Raw genomic sequence first — 26,582 nt, forward strand, 5'->3', positions numbered from 1 at the left:
AAGGACAATGTTAGAGGACATTGCTTCAGAAAAAGTAGCGGGTAGAATTTGTACAGCCTATTTGTTTCTGTATGAAACTTTTTATAGTTTTTATTCACTGGGTTTTTTTTTCATATTTTTTCTTATTTTTTATAGGTTGCTGGAATGCTGAAACCTAACAGCTATGGTTAATCCATGGGTCCCGTGGTTAGGAGAACTACTGTTATTTATCATGGCCACTCAACCATCTTTCAAGCCAGCAATACCTCCAGTGATCCAGGACCAGCCTTTCAACATTTTCTGGGCGGCCCCAACAATATACTGCAAGAATTTCTTCAATGTGACTATGAATCTCAAAGCATTTAACATTATATCAAATCCTTTAGAGACTCAAAGTGGATCAGCTGTGACCATATTTTATCCCAATGAACTGGGATATTACCCTTATTTCTCTCAAAACAGAAAATCCTTTAATGGAGGGATACCACAGAACATGAGCCTTTTTGAACACCTTCAGAAAGCTGCCAGTGACATAGCAAAAGCTATCCCTTTGTGGCGATCCGAACGGCTGATTGTCATTGACTGGGAAAACTGGAAGCCCCAATGGGATAGGAATTGGGGCAATAGAATGATATACCAGAACCACTCCTTAGCTTTCACTAGACATCATCATCCCCATTGGTCAGATTCCGAAGTGCAAACAGTTGCCCAACAGGAATTTGAAAGTGCTGGCAAGAGTTTTATGAACGTTACTCTTGCCCTCGCATCAGAAATGAGACCAAAAAGTCTATGGGGCTTTTATCTCTATCCAGACTGCTACAATTATGATTACATAATAAATCCAGAGACCTACACAGGTAGTTGTCCAGAAGATGAAATTGTCCGCAATGATCAGCTCCTATGGCTGTGGGAGAAAAGCACAGCTCTTTATCCTTCAATACACTTGAGTATAATACTAAAGTCAAGTTTGCATGCATTGAAATTTGTTCATCATCGAGTTAGGGAAGCCATGCGAATTGCTGAAATGGCTAGACAGGATTATGTTTTGCCAGTTTTTATTTTTTCTAGACCATTTTATTTACACAGTATCGAAGTGCTATCAGAGGTAAGAAAGACAAAGGAAATTCAGTTGAATGCTATATAAAATATAAGAAGAAATGTTTAAGATATTTATTTTTTCTTTGATAACAGAAGTTTATTTTATTGTTAAAGGCATTTATTTCTTTATATGTCAAAACAATTGTAAAGTTTGCAATCACTGGCAATTAGATGTTCATCTAGAGGTTTTGGATAATAGATCTTGTTAGCTTAGAATTCACGAAGATTTTTTTTTTACATAATAGTTGTGAAACTTGGCTTAAAATAATATTTAGATTAATTTTAAACTGGAAGAAACTTTGGTACAGCTTCTTAATATGAAAGCATAGCAGCAATTTTACAAATCATAAATATACAAATAATTGAGACTTTTTCTGTTTCCCTTTATTAGATTAACTAAAAAGATGGCATAGATTTTTGTTGGATGTTTCCTGAAGTGGAAAATGTATTCTAGGAGTTATTTTTTGAAGGATTAAATGAATGTAGGTTATGTAGACAGATAATGTCTGTAATCTTAACATAATACAGGAGAATCAGAGATGTAGAGATGAGCTTATTTGGAAAGGAGTGAATTTTCAGATAATGAAAGTATTCAAGTAGTAACTGGATTATTGTAAGGATGCCATCATTAACAGATGGCTACATAAGAAATCTTTAAATCTCCATCTGTACATGGCAGTGAACAATTTATCTGTCAGTTTTCAGACAGATAATACATGACCAGATAATACAGGGCCTTTAAAAGTAGTAGCAAGGATTACCAAGATAGTTTAGAATAATTTCTATTTGGCTCAAAGATCAATGGTGAAATCAAGCTCTTTTATCATTGCAAGATCATCTATATAAAAATGAAGTTTTTATTCAATAAGTTTAGGAAAAAAACTAGCACCGTGGCAAAATGTTGGTGGGAATCAACGGCTTCCTATTCATCTCCCTCTGAAGCCTGAACTTCTTTATTGGTCTCTACTTTAGCAATTTTTGATAGGGGCACTTCCTGCATCAGATAGAAAACTCTTATTTTGGATAATATTTATTCCTAGCAATTTCTTGAGCATTTTGAATTTTACTTTGCCTCTGGATGGGTTCATACAATGACTTCTAATTCTACCTTCTGGTGAAGTATGGTAAATAAAGTAAATATTTTTTCAAGGGCCAGTAAACTGAATAAAGGATTAGTTGTGGCTACCAAAGTATCAACTATGCTATTCCTCAAGTGACAGATTTCTCACATTGTGTCACTTTTTCAATCCTTTTTTGGGAAAAGCTATTTTGAAATATCCAATCCAATTGTTTTTTTTTTTGTCTACAATAGTTAAGAAAAAATACCACCAATACTGCTAATAGAAAATAATTGACACAAGAGATCATAATAATCCAAGAAATGGTGTGAAGAAATTAGTGTCAATGTCCACAAAATTGCCTGTAATCTTGAAATAAGTTAGAATGTATAGACAAAATAATCTTTTTAAATTCTGCCATAGGCCTTCACATCAAGAACAAAGATGACATTATTGTGTTCTTTATCATAGCTGAGAGTCTGAGCCTTATGAATGAAATATGAGTAATAAATGATGCTTAATCTTGCTCTTCTAGGAGGACTTGGTGCATACAATTGGTGAAAGTGCTGCATTAGGAGCAGCAGGAGTGATATTGTGGGGAGGATATGAATATTGTGCTTCAAAGGTAAGCCACTACACATCTCAGGGTTATCCATACATTCCAGATGGAATATAAAACTGCTACAAGGATCACTGATTACTTGTGCCTTTGACTTGAATGACTTTCAAAGAGAACACAGATTACTATAGTTTGAGCACCTCTTGTATTCCAGCCACACTGGTTATTAGACAGTAGGAAAAGCATAGTCTCCAACCAGGCAGCCTGAAATGAGAAACTGAACATTACAGGCTAAGGGTGTGATTTTGGATATGCTAATTAACCTCTGAATTCCAGCTTTTCCAACGAGAGCTTTATACTAGAATTACATTTACTATACAGGAATTTTAGCAGGATGAATGTCATGATATCTATGTAGCAAAGTATGAGAATGTGAAATTACAATTGCAATTCTTTCACCTACTATAAAAGGGTGGATTGGTTTAGCTCTTTGTGACATTTGTAACAAAGGAGTTAATGTTTCTACATATATTCTCTCGCATTCAAGACTCATCTCCAGTAGGAGAGTACTGGACCACTTTCCACTTTCCGGTGCAAAAGATAAGATAATGGCGAGGCCGTAATCTAATTGTCATTCAGGTGAATGGGTGCAGATCTGTCTCCAGCAGCTCCAATTATAAAACTTGAAGCATTCATACCAGTGTGTAACAGAATCACATTTGGAAAGTGCCTTCAGTTGATGTCTGTTTATCCTACAGGACAGCTGCCTGTCTGTGCAAGAAGCCATCCAAGGGCCGCTGGGCTCCTATGCTGTGAATGTGACCACTGCCGCGAAACTCTGCAGTGAGAGTCTCTGTAACCGTCATGGGAGATGTGTTAGGAAAACTCCTGAGGCCTCCTGCTACCTGCATATGCCTGAAAACAGCAGTAAAATGGTCAAGCCAAACAAGAGCTTCAGATTTGTCTCTTCAAAACAAAGTAAACTGGAAACAATCATGAAGAATGGATTTGGTTGTCACTGCTACTATGGCTGGCATGGAGACTCTTGCCAACATCGCTCTCCAGATCACCTGAGTCAGAAGAACAAAGCTCCCGATGCTCACTTCAAGTCTCAAGTGTTTCCTGGAATGAATTTATCTGGGATTCTGTTCCAGATATTTTTTCTTTATTTCCTACTCTAATGTCAGTTTTGTCTGGAAATACTAAAGACTATAAACTATTGACTTTTTTCCTTTTACTTCAAACCTCCTAAAATATTTATGTTGAAGTGTGATTATTGACTCCACTCATTGATATAGTAATTACTTATTAGATGTTTGCCTCATGCTAGACAATAGGGATATGGAGGTTAATATATTTGTTCTTGGGGAATCTTAATTTTGGGAGGAATGGGATGAATATTAATAAATTAACTCAATACACAAATAATAGACACAAGAAATTAGTATGAGAAAGCACCAGAAATTTTATAGTGGGTCAAACAATGAGGCCTTTGTGGTGAGATGACCATATGTCAAGAGGAGGAAGTCATTATATATTATATCTGGGGAAAGCATTCGTGGAATAAAGAAAGCAAATCCAAAAGAAATAGCTGGGCACTGTTAGTGAAGATTGAGCTTCAAAGCCAGCCGAGCCAGGAATATGTGTGAGACTCTTTATCTCCAATTAACCACTAAAAAACTGGTGCTGTGGCTCAAAGTGGTAGAGCACTAGTCTTGAGCACAAGAGCTCAGGGACAGTGCCTAGGCTCTGAGTTCAAGCCCTAGATAAACAACAACAACAACAAACTTTCTACACTTCCAGGTATTGGGAATCTTAAACAATACGAAATAGCCTATGTAGAACTTTGATAGACACTGCATTCCAGTTTCTATTTTGAGTTATTAGTTCCTCCATATTAATTATTCTTTCAGTATTTGTGGGAAAGATAAAAGCTAATGGGATGGTGAAATGTAGTAAACTAAATGTAGTGAACTCAGGGCCTGAGCACTGTCCTTGGGCTCTCTCAAAACTAGCACTCTACCACTTGAGCCACAGCACCGTTTTCAGCTTTTTCTGTGTATGTGGTACTGGGGGAATTAAATCCAGGGCTTTGTGCATGCCAGGCAGACATTCTCATACTAGGTCACATTCTTGGCCCTAGACTGACACATTTCTAATAGTGGATTTTTCCAATTTTAGTTTGTAGAATAATCTTCTCAGAGCCAGGTGCTGGTGGCTCATGTCTGTAACCCTAGCTACTCAGATGGCTGAGATCTGAATATGGCAGATCGAAGCCAGCTTGGATGTTGGACTCCCATAAAGTCTTCAGCAAAGCCAGGAGTGACGCTATGGTTAAAGAGGTGAGGGCTAGCCTTGAGCAGAAAGAGGCTCAGGGACAGGGCCCAGGCCATGAGCCTTGGGACCAGAAAACTAGAAATAATAATCTGCTCAGTTTAAAACATTATGTAAAAATTTAGGTTTCTTGGTAATTTTTTTGCTATTTACTTAATGCAAGTTGGGGCTTTCAGAATCTATGCTTACTCTACTGTCTTATCAAGGGTACTATGCATAAACCCAATGACAGACAAATATATCTTTTTCTTAAATTAATAATCAAAATTAAACCTTATTTGTATGCTTAAGTTACAGAAATAAAATTAAGAAAGCTTTTTAAAAAACTATATTACTTAAGCAAATGAAATAGATGTATTAGAAAGCAAAGAGGAATTGTCCTTGCCCTGAATCATTTGAATGTCCATATGCCTATTGCTTGTGGCAGTGTTGTTTTTTACTTTCCATTAATTGTTCAAATATCACAGCACCCTTAATTTAAGCACAAACTTTTGATCATTATTTTTCAGGTCCCTAATTTTGCTCATCAACTAGAAAAATGTACATCTCCTTTCACAAATAGAATTTGGTTTTGTACTTTTAGATCCTTCTTCAATCTGTGTAATATGGTTATTTTTATATTTAGAGCTTTATGGCTCAGGATCATTTTTTAAGAAAATATTTACTTCAGAATTTTTACAAATTATTTCCTTTCATTTTCTCTGTCCTTAGGAAATTTCTATTAAGTAGCTCCCATTTCTTTCACATGGGAACTTCGTGCCACTTTCTGAAAGGTTTTTGTTTGTTTTGCTTTGTATTATGGTTTGTTCACTCCTCCCTTCCCCAAACTACTAGTTCAACCTCTAAGGTGTAGTTTCTCCTCCTCCTCCTCCTCCTTCTCCTTTTTCTTTTTACGAGTCCTGGGCACTGTTCTTGAGCATTTTTGCTCAAGGCTAGTTCTGTGCCACTTGAACCACAGCACCTTTCCTTTTCCTGTGTATGTAAGGAATCAAACCCAGGGCTTTGTGCAAGTACCCTATCAGTAGGCCACAACCCGGCCCTAATTACTTCATACTAATTTGAAAGAGCACTTTGGGGCCAGGAGCATGGCCTAGTGGTAGAGTGCTTGCCTGGCATGGACAAAGCTCTGGGTTCGATTCCTTGGTACCACATACACAGAAAAAAATTGGACATGCCGCTGTGGCTGAAGGGTAGAGTGCTAGCTTTGAGAAAGCCCAAGGACAGTGCCCAGGCCCTGAGTTCAAGCCCTAGGCCTGGCAAAAAAAAAATGTGAAAGAACACTTTGAAACAACAGCCTTGTTGGGAATTAGTCTTGTTTTGGTGTGTAGAAGTAATCGTTTCGTAAAGCTCCCTAAAGATGCTATTTCAATTTTTATTTAATTGATTACATTTTGGTTTTCTGAACTCACAATTTTCCTATTTCTATCCCCCTAGTACTGGGATTAGAAGAGTACGTTATCATTGTTGGCTCTAGATTTTCATTTATACTGTGGTTGTTGCGACATATTTCATACTGTTTCATTTCCACAGGAGTCTGTTTTTCATGGGTCAGTTAATTTTCTTTCATGCTGTTTTTCAGTATTAAATGTCTGACAAGTCTTGCTGGCTACACACACACACACACACACACACACACACACACACACACACACGAAGAACAGGAGAAACTGAGCAATCTATCATAGGGATTTCACATTTGTTTCAGAATATCTACTGAGCTTCATGGGAAGACGGACCAATGGAAAGGGGCCCTGGCTTGTTGGCAGGCTCCCTCAGATTTCATCCAGAGTATTGTGAGCTGCTGCACAGGCAGGCTGGTAGGACCCACCATAATTATGAAAGTTAGGAGAAAAGTGTCATGGAGGAATGTAATTCTCTCAAGAGTTCAACAGCCTATTCCTGTTTATCCCTTGTGTGTCCATGAGGAAGACACAATTATATCCATTTAGTTGTGCTTTGTGTTTGGTCCACTACACCATTTAAGCATTCTGAGGTAAGATGGCTGTACTTCAGGCCATTACACGTACTCCTGGAATGCTAAACGATCTGTATTTGTAGACATTCTAATGGATTAATCCAGAAATTAGCCAGCCAGTCCTTTCCATTTAAAAAATATATCATGATTTCATATCTCTAATGTGTTTTTTACTAGATTTTTGTTCTTTTGTTTATATTAACATTTCTTTTGACTATTTCACTGTTTTCTGATTTTGGGTCATGATAGTTTATATTGTATCAAATGATATGCTGAAATGACATAATAGGTAAATAGTGGTACTTAGTTCACCATCTTGAGACATTGGCTCTAGCAAGTTGATAATGTATTTTTCTCTTGGAATGATATTTAATTCCCCAGTAAGAGACAATTATCCCATGATATTATATCCTAATATTAGCATATTAGGATCTCCGCTGCTGCTGCCTCCTCCTCTTCCTCCTCCTCCTCTTCCTCCTCCTCCTCCTCCTCCTCCTCTTCTTCTTCTTCTTCTTCTTCTTCTTCTTCTTCTTCTTCTTCTTCTTCTTCTTCTTCTTCTTCTTCTTCTTCCTCTTCTTCCTCTTCTTCTTCTTCTTCTGTCAGGGGCTGGAAATGTGAGCTTGGGCACTGTCCCTGAACTTTTCAACTCAAGGCTACCATGCTACCACTTGAGCCACAGTGCCATTTCTGGTTTTCTGGTAGTTAATTGCAGATAAGAATCTCACAGACTTTGGTGTCTGGGCTGGGTTTGAGCTGCAATCCTCAGATCTCAGCCTCTTGAGTATCTAGGATTACAAGCGTGAGCCACCAGCTATGCCTAGCGTCTATTTTTAAAATACGCTATATTACATGAAGTACTAGAAATCTTAAATACTTAATGCTTTTCACTTCTCTGATTTCCAAATAAAGTCTCAATCCTCCTCCTCTTCCTTCTCTTCCTCCTCCTCCTCTTCTTTTCCTTCAAGTGACTGGATTTATATTAGGTATTTTCAGGAAGTAATAGTCACTTATGCTAAGATGCTCTTAAGGGAGTTAGACTTTAGTTATAAAGAGATTTAATGCAAGCCTCCAGTTTAACTAGGATGACTGAGTCACTCAGTAATGACAGGTTCCTGGACCCAGCTGGGTATCCTTTCTACACAGATTTTGCTTTGCACAAGGTGACTCCAGGACCAGCAACAAACAACAAAGGTAAATATAGTTTTTGTCTTGTTTGAAAAAAAATCAACACCTTGTTTTTGAAAATAACTTTTCTGAAATAATTAAAAGAAAACCGATTTTCTTTTTTTTCAGTACTTTCTTGTCTAGATTAACTTTATTGCTCAAATGCAGTGGTTTTCACAATGTAATCTTGCTTTTATGAACTCAGCACTGTAAAAATAATGTTTGTCCATCATGGTGATGTTATCAACAATTTCATTGTATTATGAATGTATATTTAACACTTTTAACTTGAATGGGTCTTTTAAACTTTTTTCTTTTCAACATGCACAGTTCCTCTGAAAAGATGATTTGTGTAATGAATTGGATTGTCGCAATTTAATACTTACCTGAAATAAAAATGTAGTGCACATAAAACTTGCATTCCACAGAGATTAATTGAGTAACTGCAAACAAATCATAGGAACATATGGCTCACTGGGAGAGTCACAGGTTTAAAATGATTATGCCAGACAATTCTGAAGATTTCCAAAAGTTAATCTCATAGGAATAAATATTTTACACTATGGTATAATTGCATTTTAGGTATTATTTTGCATGATCATTAATGGAACATGTTTAGTAATTTTCTCTAGAATTATTATGCCTTATATGATGAGAAATAGGAGAAGATTGCTATGAAGAATAGACATTTTGGTTTTTAGGAAACACAAAAAGAGTTTGTTTATGGAAATACATTGTTGTTTATGCACTATGTAAAGTTATTCCTTTTCTCTCTTTTTTCCCCTCATGGTTTAACTCCTTTTGTTACTGTATCTGACTTTGGTACCTGGTATATTGTATATACATTTATTCTTTTATTTGAAATAGGGAAGGGAATAGGAAAAAGAAGATGATTGTGAGGGGATGGGAGAGGGAAAGTGGGAGAAAAGCATGGTAAGGGGTATCAACATTCAATGTATCCACTACCTGAAGATTGTAACTGTAACCCCTCTATATATCATCTCAACAAAAAACACAATTTAAAAAAATGCGATTAAAATTTTCTTCCCAAACACTAATAAAGTGGCTGAAAAGTTAGGCATGGTATTCAATACACTTTTCAGAAAAGAAAAATCACTTGTTTGGAAAAGAGGATATATAAATATTCATGCACCTATTGAATTGTATCCAAGAGTGAATAAGTATCAAATTGAGATTAGAAAGTTAATCCTTAAATTTTAGAATGTATTTGAGAGAGAAAAAGTTAAAGTCAAGAGGCCTTGTGATGGGAAAGCCATCTACTATGGAGGCTGTATCTATCCAAGATAAAATGAAGTATTTGAAAACTTACTGGTTAGCTTGGTTTTTGTTTTGTTTTGTTTTGTTTTGTTTTGCCAGTCCTGGGCTTGAGCTAGGGCCTGAGCACTGTCCTTGGGCTTTCCTCAAGGCTAGTGTTCTACCCTGAGCCACTGCACCATTTCTGGCTTTTTCTATGTATGTGGTACTGAGGAATCGAACCCGGGTCTTCGTGTATGCTAGGCAGGCACTCTACCACTAGGCCAAACTCCCAGCCCCAAACTTACTGGTTAACAAGGTAGTTTAGGCAGTAAAAGAGAACTCAAACTCATTCTTAGCTCCTGTATAACCAGCACATACATTTTCTTTACCCCAAACACATCATACTAAAGCAAAGCAAAACAGCAGCCTCATGTTTTAAAAAATGGTGATGCCTCTGTTTTCATTGTTTAACAAATCTTTTTGTTTTTATAACTCTCATATGTTTTGTATTTTTTAGCATCAACCCTCTTAGAATTTGAATGATACTGATTGACTGAATTTGTTTCAGTCAATGTATCCATTACCTGAAGATTGTAACTGTAATCCCTCTATATATCATCTCAACAATAAAACACAATTTAAAAAAATGCAATTAAAATTTTCTTCCCAAACACTAATAAAGTGGCTTCGGAGTTCTTCTATTTAGATGGGGTAATGTTAAAGTCACTGATATTTGAGATAATTATTGATGATCATGGCTTTACTCTACAACATTTAAGAAAGCTTAGTCACATGACTTATTTCTCCCTTGTTGATCAATTACAATTCACCTGGCAGATCGATTGATACATTCTCACTGAAGACTATTAATCAACAATTAAGTGGTCACTAGAAAAGAATTATGAATTATTATCTTGAGGAAGTTGTGAGAACTTCATAAACAAAAAATCATATGTAGATATTCAATATACATCTTCATTATTTTTTGAGAATTTTATACATTTATAGCAATAAACTTATTAATCTGATCCTTTGAGAAATTCTTTAAACATTCAGTAAAGATATAGATGTATATAGATGTATATGTGTATGTATATATCTTCATCTATAATTACTTCTTTTGTATGTCAGTCATGGGGGTTCAACTCAGGGGGCCTCAGTATTGTTTCTGAGCATTTTTGCTCAATGTTAGCTCTTTACCACTTTGCACCACAGCTCCACTTCTAGTTTTCTGGTGGTTAATTGGGCATAAGAGTCTCAGGAACTTTCCATACTTTTTTTTTCATTTTATTTTTATTATCAATGTAATGTATAGAGGGGTTACAGTTACATTCACCAGATAGTAGGTGCATTACTTTTCATACATTGATACTCCTTCTTAAGTTTTTGCCCGTTTCCCTCCCCCACCTCCTCCCAATCATCTTGTTTTCCCCTCTTACCTTTCCTATTTCAAATAGACAAAGGTTTGTACAATATATCAGGTAACAAAGTCAGATACAGTAACAATTTGTGGTTAACCAAAGGGCAACAAAGGAGAAGAGAAATAACACAGTACAGTAAGGACAATAATCACTCAAGATAAAGTTCTTGTTTCCATATCCTATAGAAGAGTCTTAGGGACTTTCTTGCAGAGGCTATCTTTGAGCCATTATCGTCAGATATATACCTCCTGAGTAGCTAGGGTTAATTATCAGCATCCTGTTTTTTTTTTTTTTAACATATAATAGGATTGCAGATACTGGGACTGTTTACCAATCTCTAGTTGTCTTTTCTTTGAATAAATCTTCTTACCTGGAAAGAAGCAAAATTCTAATGTTTAGGATAGACTCAAATGAAAGAATTACAAGTTCCCTAATAAAATGTGTATTTGAAAAAAAACCCCACAATATATATCCCATTCTTCCAGAATCTGTTTCTTTGAGGCAATGTATTGATTGAGTCAAGAACTGTTATTCATAGGATATGGAAACTAGAGCTTTATCTTGTGTGATTGTTGTTCTTAATGTACTGTTGACTTCTCTACTCTTATTTTGCCCTTACAGTTAATCTCATATTGTTACTGTATCTGACTTCGTTTATTTGCTTATTTGAAATAGGAAAGGGAATGGGGGAAGGGAAATGATGATTGGGAGGGGGTGAGGGAAGAAAATGGGGACAAAATCATGAGAAGGGGTATCAATTGTGAGAAGTAATGCACCTACTACCTGGTGAATGTAACTGTAACCCCTCTATACATTACCCTGACAATAAAAAATAAATTAAAAAATGTTTAGTAGTGAAAAAAACCTTATTCTGTTGAATTGCCTCAGCTTCTGAGAGACATTTTAAAACACTTACTGCAGCCATAGATAGTCTAACCCATGATTTATGATTTAAACAGTTCAGAATTTTGATTTTGTGTTAAAATGCTCTCGCAAAACTACAATAGGAAATTAGCATCTGTTTTATGCTTTTTGAGTTATAGGGTTTGTGTAAGTATATTATGCAATTAGATAACAGTGCTTAAGAAAACTCAAGGGAAACAATCTGAAATTTATGAGCTGACTGGCTTCCTCACTTGTTCACAGAGGCTGGATAAATCACTAAAACTAACAAAGATGAGAAACTTTAAAAGCATTACCAAAGCATCTTTTTCTATTATTTAATGCCTCCAAATTTTTAACTAGAGTTTTGCCATGTTTACAGCCAGAAAAGACCTTTTATTTTAAGGCATACTCTCTAGCTGGAGCAAATAATCTACTGGTATTGTGCACACTATTTTTCAGTGCTTAAACACAAAATTTCTTCAAGCCTATAATCAGTATTCCTACAGAATACCCACTAAACCATTAACCACTGTTAGATTTTCTTTGCCATAGTTACTTAACCCACATGTATTTAGCTCTTCATTGTTATGTGTCAGAATAGACTGCTCTACCTAACAAAGTTCAAGCTGGTGGTGTTCTCTTCAATTAAGAGAACAAAGTCTTTGTATCCTGAAAAGGGCTTTTGCTTGTCAGATTTTGGAAAAATCTGCACCAATAAGGTTCCAAGGCTTTGTACATTTTTGCAGAAAGCTGTTGATCTTGGCTGCAAGAAATTCTAAATCCTGAAACAAAAATATAACAGGAAAAAATGTATACTTTTTATGACTTACATCTCCTTTCAGATTTATTCTAAAATGCAAAATGTTTTTGCATTACAAAAATGCAGCATTTCACCTTGGATGACATAAATTTTCTATTAGCAAAAGTGACCATGAAATAGACACTTACATGTATTTCCAAAGCTTAAGCTTAGTTTTAAGACTGGCAAGGAAGCAATTTTGAACTACCCAGATATTAAAATTTGTGGTTCCAAAATTTGTTAAAATGGAGAGAATCTAGTATTTTTTAATAATGACATGAAATAGTTAAGAAAACATTTGTACTTAATGATGAATGATGGAACTTAATTATATCACAAAACAATAGGTTCTAAGTTTTTAAGAAAAACTTTAGGAAGACCTTTTATATTTCCTATTCTATTTACTTTGTAATATTAAATTTGTTGATTATCTTTAAATAGTTATGCAAAGGGATTTTAATTCAATGTGTCCATTTGTGACTGCAATGCATCTTGACCAATGTTACCTTTCCCTTCATTCACCCTAAATCTATACCCACCCCATCCATTCCTTCAAGTTGCCTAGTTTTGTTTTTATATATGTATGAGACTCTAAATTCATGAGAAATAACAGGTTGTCTTTATTCATGCTGCTCTAATGAGTTTTATTAGAATATAGGTTAACAATTAGCTCTCCTGCACTTGACTTCAGTGATTCTGCTTCGTCTTTCTTTTTTTCTGATAAACCTGTATGAGTATATTTTTATTATCAGTAAGTGATCACCTTATCATAAAGTTTTGAGGAATTGGAAATAAACATTGCATTATTGAATTCTTATGAATTATGGCCTTTAAATCCTCATAGATTAAAGAGTAACTGAATTGATATCAGTTTAGGTAACTGAATTGATATCAGGAGGTATTGCTCCTAAAAATTTCTTTGAGTAGCTGCTGTGATCTTCAAGGTCAGTACCTTTTTTGCACTGGTATGAATGATCACACCAAGTACCCAAGAGTAGAGGTGTAGAGTTGCAATCTAAATTAGGATAGAGATGGCAGAATGGATTCACTTTTTATAACACAATCATTTATTTGTGTGGTGGTTGCAAAAATATTAACCGATTGTGTTGCACTGTAGCAATAAACAATAAATAAGTTTCTTACAGGTAAGGGTCATAACTTACCAATTTTTGTTCTGGACCTGGGTTTGGCTTTCCATAAACATTTGTTGAATTTCATGCTTTTTTCAGAATGGAAGGCTAAACACACATTTTCTTCATATCTCAATTTGTTTAAAGATCTCTTTAAATGTCAAGTCAAATGTATTCCGGAAATATATTACTAACATCCACTTGTTTGGTTTTTTCCATATAATAACCACTAATAGAAAAATCAATTCTCTCCACAGGTCTTTGAGTGCATACTAAACATAAGTTTTGTTGCCCTATCATGAAACTGTTATCTGAAGGACAATTAAAACTTTGTTTTGTTCAACCAATACACCTTATGTCATGGCTGCTCATACTTTTTATTCTGAAGTCTATCTCTTCTCTCAAGCCTGCTCGACTTCCAATTGATCAAAGAAAGCCTTTCATAGCAGCTTGGAACGCTCCAACAGATCAGTGCTTGATCAGATATAATTTAAGTTTGAACTTGAAAATGTTTCAAGTAATTGGTAGTCCACTGGCCAGTGCCAGAGGCCAAAATGTCACTATATTTTATGTCAACAGATTGGGATATTATCCATGGTATACATCACAAGGGATCCCCATTAATGGAGGTCTCCCCCAGAACATAAGCTTGCAAGTCCATCTGGAAAAAGCTGACAAAGACATTAAGTATTACATTCCTGCTGAAGATTTCAGTGGACTTGCAGTCATTGATTGGGAGTACTGGCGTCCACAATGGGCCAGGAACTGGAACATGAAAGATATCTACAGACAGAAATCAAGGAAGTTCATTTCTGATATGCAAGAGAATTTATCAGCCACTGATATTGAATATGTAGCTAGAGCAACCTTTGAACAAAGTGCAAAAGCTTTCATGAAGGAAACTATTGAATTTGGAATTAAGAGTCGCCCTAAGGCCCTTTGGGGCTATTACTTATATCCAGATTGTCATAATTACAATGTTTATGCCCCCAATTACACTGGATCATGCCCAGAAGAGGAAGTTTTGAGGAACAATGAGCTGTCCTGGCTTTGGAACAGCAGTGCTGCATTATATCCATCTATTGGTGTCAAGAGATCCTTTGGAGACACAGAGACTATTTTGCGATTCTCAAAATTTCGGATACATGAGTCCCTGAGAATTTCAACCATGACATCCCATGAATATGCACTGCCTGTATTTGTTTATACAAGGCTGGGGTACAGAGACGAACCTTTGCTTTTTCTTTCCAAGGTAAGAAGCACCTAACTCAATCTGAAGGACTTCTCTGATTCTTAAAGGGGACCTTTCTTTGTTAATTATATTTTTTGATGAGTAACCACTTAATGGCATATTGGATAAGTTCCTGTTAGAGTATCAGTCTACTTAGATTTTTGTCCCTGCAAAGATTGTTTTTGAGATGGGAACTATCTAGTCCAGGCTGACCTTTAACTCTCCGTTCTCTTGCCTCAGCTTGCTGGGTGTAGGAATGGCAGGCATGTACTTCTATGCTGTACTGCAAAACTGACTTTTAGTAATAAATCATTATTACTACTAGTAATTATAATTTTCCATCTGATGATCAGAATAAAACAGGAAGGGGTTAATTGTGATACCAGAATATGCTGCTTCCCAACTTTGATTGTACATCTTTAAATTGAGCAAATGAGCTCTTGTAAAATGCTGTTGAAATGGTGGGTAGTGCACAGATTAGATAATCAGAGAAGATATTTTAAACTGGAATTCTTTGTTCAAACATGTTCACCAATCAGTAGCAGTCTCATGGGAATTTAATACTTTACTGTGATGATGATGAGAATGATGAAGGGATCTTCCCAGCTGTAGATTTAAGATTTTGTTCCCATAGTTAACCAGTGATCCCTCTCTAACATGTGAAGAAAGTTCGTTAGTGAGATTCAGCAACACACATGTGGCCCTCTTGTTCATCACAGATAATGTTAGTTTCTGTATTTTCCAAGTTTGGATCAGCACTCTGGGGGACACTCTCTGCTCCCTCCTGCCTTTGCAGAGTTGATAGATACAGACTGTTGGGTCTGCAGTCTGAGTAGATGACTCCCCCCCCCCTCCTCCTCCTGTTCCTCCTCCTCCTGCTCCTCCTCCGGCTCCTCCTCCTCCTCCTGCTCTTCCTCCTCTTCCTCCTCTTCTTTCCTTTTCCTTCTTCTCCTCCTCTTTTCCTCCTCCTCCAGTTCCCTTCATTAGACCACTGACAAATCTCAAAATTCTTTCCTTTGCAACTTCTCATCTGACCCTCACAGACCCTCCCTTTCTCAGCCAACACTATTGACCTAGGGAATGAAAGGAGATACGAACCAGAGTGTAAAATTAATTTAACCTTAACGTTCTTCACCTTTTGACAATTACCAGAACACTGTCCAGAATAAAGGGATGTTTAAAAAGTACTATAAACCTTTAATTTGAGTAGTGGACCATAGAAGTGTTACATAAGGAAATTCATCCCTCAATATGGATATTATGGTGAAGTGGCCAAGACAAAATACAATTTAAAGTTTTGCTTTATTTTTCTACTTAATTACCATTTCTGCCTGGTAGAAATTCATTTTTTGTAGAAAAGGAGATGAACATTTTATATCCTAAAGGCAAGGAGAATATATAATCTAATAAAGTAGAAAAGCAGGTATGCATATTCAACTTGTATTTCCTAGTTAAAATGCTCTAGATTCATCATAACCTTGAAGCACACACACACACACACACACACACACACACACACACACACACACACACACACACACAAAACCATTTAAGACTAAAATCCCCACATCCTCTTGCTAATATCTTTTTGTGGATCTTGACCATATTAGGGAAAATAACAGTGGCTTTACCATTGGTAGCTATGTCCTAAAGCTTATTAAATCAACTACTTTGAAATTTAACATACTAGATTTTAAAAATCAAATATGAAGACTAGGCCAAATCAGACTTGTTTTTATCTGGTTTGGGAATCAAAATCATTGGAACCTTTCTGTGGAGGTTGGGACATTTTGAAAAAAAGATAAGGAAAGTGACTAAAATGTATTTGATGGAAAATGTTTGTATTCTGTTTATGGATATATACATATATGTAGTTTATGTGTATTTGCTTCTAATCAACTTCAAATAAATAACTTCTGATGACTATTTTACAGGCTATTTGTCTTCAGAATGATATTCTGCATGGAAAAATGTAACTTTTTCTTAAGATTTAAAAAATTTTTTTTGCCTGTTCTGGGCCTGAGCACTGTCCTTGGACTTTTTCAATGCTAGAGCTCTACCACTTGAGCCTCAGCACCATTTCTGGCTTTTTTCTATGTACGAGGTACCAAGGAATTGAACCCAGGTCTTCGTGCATGCTAGGCAAGCACTCTACCACTAGGCCAAACTCCCGGACTTCTTCAGATTTTTGAAGAAAATCTGTATGCTGTTGTATTTAATTACAGATTATAGAGTTGAACAGTGACTTATTCCAGACTTGCATTACTGTAAGAAAATAAAGAATAATTTTTGTGGCACATATGACCATATTCTATACTTCTAATCACTGATGGGTTGATTTATATTCACATTAATAATGAACTGATCTCTTTTCCACCTAGCAAGATCTAATTAGTACCATAGGAGAAAGTGCTGCCCTGGGAGCCGCAGGTGTTGTCATTTGGGGAGATATGAATTTAACATCCTCTGAGGTAAGGTAGGACCATGAAGGTATATTGATTACTTGTAAAAGTCTTTGCTTCATTTTTCTATAGAGTTCACTGCAATCAAGGACTTAAGACGCCCATGGTAAACCAGTTGTAGAACCAGAATCCAAATCAGTGCCAGGCAGATAGATAAAACTCCATACATATAGTTTCTTTTGTACAGGTTGAAAGCATAACACTGACATTGACTGTATATTTGCCTCATGCTAAGCAAGCAGCCAACAGATCTTTTGTGGTTGTCTAGGATTTGCTCAATTAATGATCATATGAAGGACTGACTAATCTTCATTTACAGACAAGGGACTCAAGAAAGGAAATTTAATCATGATAACAGCAGTGTAGAATGGTTAGTGGTGGTGCTGGCATTTATCACAGATAATTGAACACTAGAGCCCTTTTATTGAAGCACAACCTGAAATATATCATATCCTACTCTGAGAAACAGAGACAGGTGGATGTTGATCTTTATGTTGGAATTAAAAAAATTATCTTAAAATTAATAGGATAGAAAGCAAAATTAAATTGTTTCTTAAATTTCTCTCATCTGGATACTGTATTATCCAAGAAATCTTTCTTGTTTTCCCCAATCCACATTAATCACAAAGTTTTGTGTGTTTCCAGACGTTCTTGTTTGTATCTGTATGCATAACACATCTTCCCTTGAATTGTAATATTATATTGAATTCGTGCAAGTCCATAATAATGAGACACTCATGCCACCAATTTGACTTAATTGCTATAAAAACATATTTATGAAGTGACATGATTTTGTCTACCTATGTGAATTCTATGGACCCTAAGAAGCTCAATTCCTGACTCCAGCCCCCATGAGACATATGAGAAAAGCTCCATCATGATTTAGTATGTTTGAGCAAGTTGGGGTCAGTTTAGAGTACATGCTAAGATACACACACACTGACTGCCATTTTCTAAGCTTTCTTGAATTCCAGCTCTCTATACAAGTGTAGAAAATGTAATGTTTAAGCATAAGTAACAAAAATTCCAGAAGTATACAGTTGAATGTTCAGATTATGACATAACCATGAAAAATACAACATATCTGATACGTGAATAAAGCACACCAGCTTTGAAATAATTTCTTATCTGAATTTGTCTCTTTTCTTTCATACTGGTTAATGTGTAAGTTTGAAGGAGAAAATGAAGACATTGTCTTTCTCTAATCTGTACTTTACATGGGCCCTCTGGGGAATCACTTTCTTGTTCAGTTGCTACACTTCCACTATGCCCTATTACCTGTTCCTGATTTCCTCTCGTTTTCGGATCTGGAACCCACGTGTCATGGTAACCCAGGAGCCTTAGAATTCACTTGCTGAAACCAAGCCAGTCTCGTTTCAGTCAAGTCCAAAGAACTACCTCAGGGGGCTAGAATTTCAAGTCTATCAGTACCCGAAGGTGCACTGACGCTCATGTGCTTCTTTCCCAGGCCAACTGTACAAAAGTGAAGCACTTTGTGAGTTCTGAGTTAGGGAGTTACATCGTCAATGTGACCAGAGCGGCTGAGGTTTGCAGTCTTCACCTCTGCAGGAACAATGGGAGATGCATCCGGAAGGTGTGGGAAGCGCCAGATTATCTTCACTTGAACTCCACAAGTTACTACATAGACGCCTCTGACGACGGGGACTTTATTGTGAATGGCAGAGCCACTGAGGAAGACCTGGCAGCAATGGCAGAGAAATTTTCCTGTCATTGTTACCTGGGATATGATGGGCCTGATTGCAGAGAAACAGAGGGGCCTGACGGCTGCTCGGGGCCTTTATCTTTCTCTGACTCACTAATAACAACTTGTGTACTACTTTTAGTGGGTTATTGCAACATACAGTGGTGAAATAATTGAGTTGAGAGGGAATCGTGTGGCCTCTACAGGAGGCGGAGAAGGGCAATTCTGTTTTTCTCTTGTGAGTTACTTCAAGAGATATTATAAGTAGACATTATGTATGTCATTCACCGTAAATAGAAGTCAGTGTATTCCTCTTCACAAATATCTAAATTGTATGCAAAATTAAAGCTAATACACTCAATCTTTGTGTGAATGTACATACTTTAAGTCTACATGGAAATATTGCATTATTGACTTAAAAGGCCTTTTTTTTGCCGCTGTGTTAATAAAAGTACAGTTGATGACTATACTTTTGAATAATGACCATACATAAGAAACTCCAGCTATTTTGCTTCCCCCCGCCATCTTTCACCTCATGTATGAATTTCAAATAGATTTTGAGTCACTTTTCCTCATTTGATTTATAGTTTTTATATTTTATATAGTTTTTTTATCTGGTTGTATGACTGGTCAAGATATTTACACTCTCCATTTTGTCATCTGAAATTGGTGATATAATTCCTCCTATTTTGAGGCAGAAGTGTGACAACACATCTCTTGAATACAGGGGCTTTTGTAATACTCACTGCAATCCATAGCAATCTTGGGCAACAATGGAAATACAAAGCCCACGATCAACATTCCTGGGCAATTTCCTCTTCGTGACATCATGTGAATCACGAACCAATTGTGTTGTACTCTTGGGAGACACATTAAGAGAACATAAGGTTCTCTTCCCATGAGACAGCTGAAGGAGAGACATAGGAGAGTTATGATGCTTGTGAAGAAGGAATGCTGCTGATTAATTCCCCATTTCTGTCCATTAGAGGAATTTTGTAATATAAATATAATATCTAGCTACTCAGGAGGCTGAGATCTGAGGATCATGGTCCACAGCCAGCCTGGAAACTAAAGTCTCTGAGACTTTATCTCCAATTAACCACTAGAAAACTGGAAGTGGCGCTGTGGCTCAAGGTCTAGAGTGATGGCCTTGAACTGAAGCTCTCAGGAACAGTGCTGAGGCCCAGAGACAAGCCCCATGACCAACAAAAGTAAGAAAGAAAGAAAGAAAGAAAGAAAGAAAGAAAGAAAGAAAGAAAGAAAGAAAGAAATCCAACCACTGACAGTGTAACATGCATTCATATCTTTTTGTGTAGTTCTTCTTGGACATTTCTTTTAAAGACGTTGTAATCATAATCTATAGTTACTTTTATAACCTCAATTTTCCTCTTAATAAGTATTATGATCATTGTTTCATAATCTTCATCTATTTTATTTAGGAATAAGTTTAAACCCACATGATAGCTCATCCACTAGATTACTACAATTTAACCACATTCCCTAAGTCTTGATATTTGAACCCAAACTTTCAGTGTTTGCCCACCGATGTATTGAGGATGTCTTGTCTGTTTCCAGTTTGAGTGGCTGTGAACAGGATGGATACATATGTATAGAGGATTCTGTGTGCATTTAGGCTTTGTAATCAGTTGAATAAAAACCAGAGCTGTGACTGCATGATCTTGGTGTGAGATTATATCCACCTTTATCTTTCTAAAGTGATCTTGCTCTTCTAACTAGTGATGAGAAAGAGAGTTCCTGTCACTCCAAATTCCTGCTCATTCTTGCTATTGTCAGTTTGGAGGATTTGAAATAGGGAAGGGAAGGGACTCCTTATTCTTTAGTGGACATATATTTTGCACATTGTTTTCTCCCATTCCATTGCTTATTTCTTCAGTCCTTTAACAATGTCTTGCATGGAATTTTTTTATCATCTTAATAAAGTGATCTATTAATTAAAATTGATGTTATTGCTCTATAATTTTGTTTCACTGTCTGAGTAAGCATTTCTTCTTATTCTGTTTGACATGGAGTGCATCCTTGTAGGTGGATTGAAGAATATCACAGAGTCTGCAAATTTCTTGTTACCATCTCTCCAAATATTGTCTCTTTGTAGTTGTTTAATCTACTTTCATATCTGCTTGTTTTTCTAAACTACAATATCAACATTCTTTTCTCAGGTTATATTTAGTATTATTACTTATCTTTTTATTTGTATCTGACCTATTAATGTAGTGGTTAATTTCCTTTATTATACTTTAACAATCAGTATTTTTAAATCTACCTCCTATTGGAGAGATTCCTTTGTGATTTCTATTTCATCTTTTTTAATACTTTATAGATACACAACATTCCACATTTAGTATTTGTAATTCCTTATATATTAAAAAAGTCTAAATATATTTTACTTTTGTCATGCTTAGCTCTAGTATCCATTTACTTGCATGATAGGCAATTTATTTATTTACTTATTTTTATTTAAAGAATTTTTTAGCATTGATTTTTACAGCATATTTCAAATGACATATTTAACAAACAAGTATTCAAGAACGGAATTTATATATACAATCACTGGCACTTAGATTTTAGAACATAATTAAAATTAGGCTGAGGGTTTGTATGTCATAGATAAATATTAATCTATGTAATAAAACATTATGTCTATAGAGTCATACATTTTTATGTCTATGTAGTTGTGTTTATATTTCCAATACTATGTCCATCTTTATGCATTTAAATTTTGAAAATCTTAGTCTGAGAAATTTAAGATCCAAAATATGGGTCATTTTCTTCTAGTAGGATATTTTTATAAAAAGTTAGATCAACTTAATGTAGCTGTATTTTACAATTCTTAATTTAATGTTTTATAATATAGTCATAGAGTCCTGCATCCATTGCAACAAATATTAGAGCATTTTCTCAGATCTCTAAAAATCTGAGCTCATTAGTGATTAGTAACCATTTACTTCTTTCCCCACCAATCTTGTGGAAATAATGAGCTATGTTCTATCCTTCCAGAGTTGCTTATTCTTGATGTTTATTTGACTATAAGTAGAATAAAATAATATATGACTTGCTGTGACTGGATTCTTTTTTAAATTGTATTTTATTGTTGGAGTGGTATATAGTGAGGTTACAGTTACATTCATCAGGTAGTGGGTACGTTATTTCTTGAATATTGATATCTCTTCCCATGTTTTTCTCCCTCTTTCCCACTCCCCACCCCTCCTAATCATCTTGTTTGTCCCTTCCCTTCCCTATTTCAAATAAACAAATAAACATATATGCAATATACCTGGTACCAAAGTAAGTAATAACATAAAATATACAACAGGGTAAAGAAAAGAGAAAAGAAATAACTACACATAATAAGAATAACAATCACAAAGATAAAGCTCTTGCCGGGAGTTTGGCCTAGTGGTTAAAGTGCTTGCCTAGCATGCACGAAGACCCGGGTTCGATTCCTTGGTACCACATACTTAGAAAAAGCTGGAAGTGGTGCTGAGGCTCAAGTGGTAGAGCTCTAGCCTTGAGAAAAATCCAAGGACAGTGCTCAGGCCCTGAGCTCAAGCCCAGGACTGGCAAAAAAAAAAAAACCTAAAACAACAAAAAAAAAAACCAAAGATAAAGCTCTTGTTTCCATGTCATGGAGTTCATTTCACTTAGCCTCATCCTACATGGCTACTGAGCTATTGTGATCCTCTACTAGGAGAATCTTAGGTGTATACTAATTATTACAAATGAGGGAAACCATAGTGCCTATGTTTTTTTGAGTCTAGCTTACTTCATTTAATATGATTTTGTCCAAGTCTTTCCATTTCCTTACAAATGGGGCAATGTCATTCTTTAGAAATGCAACATCTTTTTGATCCATTCATCTACTGAGGGATATCTGGGTTGGTCCCATATCTTAGCTACGGTAAAAAAAAAATAATACTGTAGTTTTAGTATGTCCTTGTTTATGGACATTTGGGTAAATGCCCAGGAGTGGGATTTCTGGATCATAGAGGAGATCTATGTTTACACTGTCCCTGAGCTCTTCAGCTAGAGCTCTACCTCTTGAGCCATAGAGCTACTTCCTATGTTTAGAATTTGAGGACTTGCCATACAGCTTTCCAGAGTTGTTGAACATGTTTGTACTGCCATCAATAGCATTCCTTTGGGCCACATCCCTGCCAGCATCTGTTTTATTAGATTTCTTTTTTTTCATATATTTTTTATTGTAATTAATAGAAGGGTTACATGATATTTGCCAGATAGATGGTCCATTAATTCCCATACATTGATACCCTTTCACATGCCTTGGTCCCCATTTCCCCCTCCCCCACCCCCACCCCACATCTTGTTTTCCCCTGTTCCCTATCCGGTTGGTTATTAGATTTCTTGATAATGGCCATTCTAACTAGAGTGAGGTGGAATCTCAAAGCTGTTTTGATTCACATTTCTTTTGTGGCCAGAGATGTTGAGCATTTCTTCATGTGTCTGTTGGTCATTCTTATTTCCTCTTCAGAGAAGTCTCTCATTAAGTCTTTATCCCACCTTTCAATGGGATGGTTTTGTTTTGTTTTGTTTTGTTTTTGCGCACATTTGTTTTTGAGAGATTCAATTTTTGGATCTGTAGGTAGATATGAGGCCCTTGTTTATTGTATGGCTAGTGAAGATCTTCTCCCACTCTGTGCAGTCTGTGGGTTTTCTATTTAACTTGCTAGCTACACAGAAGCTCTGCAGTTTAATGTAGTCCCATTTGTCCAAAGTTTCTTTAATTTGTTGTGTTTCTAGGCCTTTATTAAGAAAGTTTCCACCTAATATAACTCCTATTCCTTCCTGTAAAGTTTTCACGGTATCTGCTTTTACCTCAAGGTGTGACTGGACTTCTTTTTTTTTTTTTTTTTTACTTAGTATGGGCTTTTCAACTTTAATCTATTATTTACAATGTGTGAGGGCTAAATTTCTTTTCATTGTGTTGTTTTCACATTGGAGACACATTTTGTTTTGGAGATGAGGTTGGTCTGTATTACCAGGCTTGTACTAAATTCCTGGCTCAAATATTTCTTTCTACTCAGCCTCTCAAGGAGTTGAGATTGTAGAGGTACCACTGCAAGTATCTTGGCTTTTATTGATGCACATTTATAAATTACTAGCAACACTTGTGTATATGTTTTGTACGCGCATGTGTGTGCATACACATTTACTTTTACTGAGTATACACCTAGGAACAGAATTGCTAGCATAACATTTAGAGCAAAATTATCGAGTCAGACTAGGTGCTTAACAACAGAAGAATGGATGTACATACTATATAAAATATATATGAATACACCACATATATGAATACATACACTCTGGTATTACATCATTAGCTGGATGGAACTGGAGATCATCATGTTAACTGAAATAAGCCATTCCTCCGAATACAAGTACCACATGCTTCTTTTCATTTGCACAAGCCAGGCCTAAACAAACTAAAACAAAGGAGAACAACCAAGATCATGAAAGTCAAAGGGGTACTAGTCAGGAGACAGCAAGAGAAGGGACTAAAAGGAGGGAGAGTGAGGGGTAAGAAAAAATGACAGTGGAGGTGAACAAAAAGTACATTATACTTATTATGGAAGTGTGACAATGAAATCTCTTACCATGTATAACATATGCCACAAAAACAGAAACTCTAACTGAAGGCTAGCTTCATGTTCACCTGTCTCAGGAACTGACATATTATTTCCCCAAGCAGGTTTACTATTTTGCTTTCCTTTCTCTTTGGAAATTCATATTTCTCTATATCTTCATAACCAACACTCATAATATTCATTCCATAGTAAATATCTTAGTATGTAAGTAGTGGAATCAAATTGAGTTCTAATTTGTATTTCCTTATTGACTATAAATATTGAGCATCTTAACATATACACTACAGGTGAAATTGTATCTGATATCCAACATTTATATATTGACATTCTAATCTCCAGTACCAATAGAATATGATTGCATGGGGAAATAGGTTCTTCTAAAAAGAGTCGTGATGTCCAGGATTGGTCCTAATGCAACTTGACTGCTATGGGTACAGCAGAGAAGATTAGGACACAGATCTTCAACAATGGGAGGTAATGTGAATACACATGGAGAAGATGGCTATCTACAACTAAGGATAGAGTGCCTCAGGGGAAACCAAGCTTGCCATTGTTGTAGACTTCCAGCCTCTGGAAGGGTAAGGAAATCCACAGCTTTTTAATCTATCTACTATGTGATAATTCATCATGGTAGCAGTGTGCTTTATTTTTCCTTTAATATATCTTTTAGGAAGAAATGTTTATTCATATTTTTGCAATTTTAAGATTTCTTTTTATTAGTGAGTTGCAATTGTTGCAGTTTTATACCTTAAATAATATTATCTTATCACATATATGACTTGAAAATGTTATCTCCTGTTCTTTTCGGGTTGTCTTTTGCACTTTCTTTGCGGTGAGTAATTTGGAACACAAAAATTTTCAATTCCAATGGTCTCGTATGTTTTCTTAAATTTTCTCATTTCTTCTTCCCTCCCTCCCTCTCTATTTTCCCTCCTTCTTTCTAGGTTTCTTCGTCTCTCCATTCTTCTTCCATATCTCCCTCTCTCCTTCTTTCCTTTAGCTTGTGGTCTTAATGTCCACAGACACTATCTTCATCTGAGTCATAAAGTGCTACTGTTTGGAGACATTCAGTCAGGATTACAAGGATTCAGTGGTGTTGGTAGTTCCACTGTTACCACATGAGGCATATTGAAGCTGGATCTTGAAAGGAGCAATGATTTGGGTACAGGGCCTCACAGAATCCTGACATAATTATTTATTTGCTGTTTGTGTTGAAACTTCCTAGTCCAGTCTGAGTTACTCTTCTTGGGGAAGGGCTGGTAGATTTTCCTATGTTTGTAAGCATAACATTGTACTGAGTGTATGTTTTATCTAAAATCCCAATTGTTTTGAAGTAACAATGGTTTTTTTTTTTTTTGGAATGTCTAGTATTCAGATAGTTGATGGTCAGAAGTCCAGAGATAAAATACTCTTCTCACATTGTGAAACAAAATGAGTTTGTTAAATGTTAACTCTTGTGAACACGAGCTCCACTGTACTAGACAGTCTTTAGGTCCTCAGAATCTTTCGGCAAAAGTACAAATTGACTGAAAATACATGAACTTCAAATGTGATCTTATTTATTTATTTAGCTCTGGAGCCTGGACTCAGGGCCTGGGTATTGTCTTTCAGCTATTTAGCTCAAGGCTAGTGCTCTACCACTTTGAGCCACAGTGCCATTTCCAGTTTTCTGGTGGTTAATTCAAGATAAGACTCGCACAGACTTTCCTGTGTGGGGGATGACATTGAACTGCTGTCTCTGAGCTCTACAGCTCAAGGCTAGTGCCCTAACCCTTGAGCCAAGCCCCACTTCTGGTTTTCTAGAGGTTGATTGGAGATAAGAGTCTCAGGTCCTTTTGTGACTGGGCTGGCTTTGAACCTTGATCCTCACTCAGATTTCAGCCTCCTGAGTAACTAGGATTTGAATG

At 36.1% G+C, this 26,582-nt stretch overlaps 2 protein-coding genes across 4 annotated transcripts in view; both read left to right on the plus strand.

Annotated features, from left to right (window-relative positions):
* Positions 1-3,950, plus strand: part of LOC150063515 (hyaluronidase Ccc Hy-4-like) — a 36,651-nt gene extending 32,701 nt beyond the window's left edge. For all 3 annotated transcript variants that reach the window (XM_090333230.1, XM_090333231.1, XM_090333232.1), the window contains exons 7-9: positions 136-1,084; positions 2,671-2,760; positions 3,453-3,950. In XM_090333230.1, coding sequence (XP_090189356.1) covers positions 164-1,084; positions 2,671-2,760; positions 3,453-3,875 — 1,434 coding nt within the window. In that variant the 5' untranslated portion in view covers positions 136-163 and the 3' untranslated portion in view covers positions 3,876-3,950. The remainder of the gene's footprint in view (positions 1-135; positions 1,085-2,670; positions 2,761-3,452) is intronic.
* A 10,007-nt stretch (positions 3,951-13,957) lies between these two features.
* Positions 13,958-19,222, plus strand: Hyal4 (hyaluronidase 4). Its single transcript, XM_090332238.1, has 3 exons — positions 13,958-14,911; positions 17,272-17,361; positions 18,821-19,222. Exons 1-3 carry the CDS (start codon positions 13,958-13,960, stop codon positions 19,220-19,222), a joined length of 1,446 nt encoding a protein of 481 aa, XP_090188364.1.
* Positions 19,223-26,582: the final 7,360 nt, after the last annotated feature.

Source organism: Megascapheus bottae, chromosome 5 (genome assembly GCF_031878675.1).
Source record: "Megascapheus bottae isolate mThoBot1 chromosome 5, mThoBot2.hap1, whole genome shotgun sequence".
NCBI classification, from domain to species: domain Eukaryota; kingdom Metazoa; phylum Chordata; class Mammalia; order Rodentia; family Geomyidae; genus Megascapheus; species Megascapheus bottae.

What these genes read in the sequence shown, in the direction of transcription:
- Hyal4 (XM_090332238.1), top strand. Translation starts at nt 13,958, where the DNA reads ATGAAACTGTTATCTGAAGGACAATTAAAACTTTGTTTTGTTCAACCA. An exon ending in CTTTGCTTTTTCTTTCCAAG is followed by an intron (nt 14,912 to 17,271) that starts GTAAGAAGCACC and finishes TTTTCCACCTAG; the next exon opens with CAAGATCTAATTAGTACCAT. An exon ending in TGAATTTAACATCCTCTGAG is followed by an intron (nt 17,362 to 18,820) that starts GTAAGGTAGGAC and finishes CTTCTTTCCCAG; the next exon opens with GCCAACTGTACAAAAGTGAA.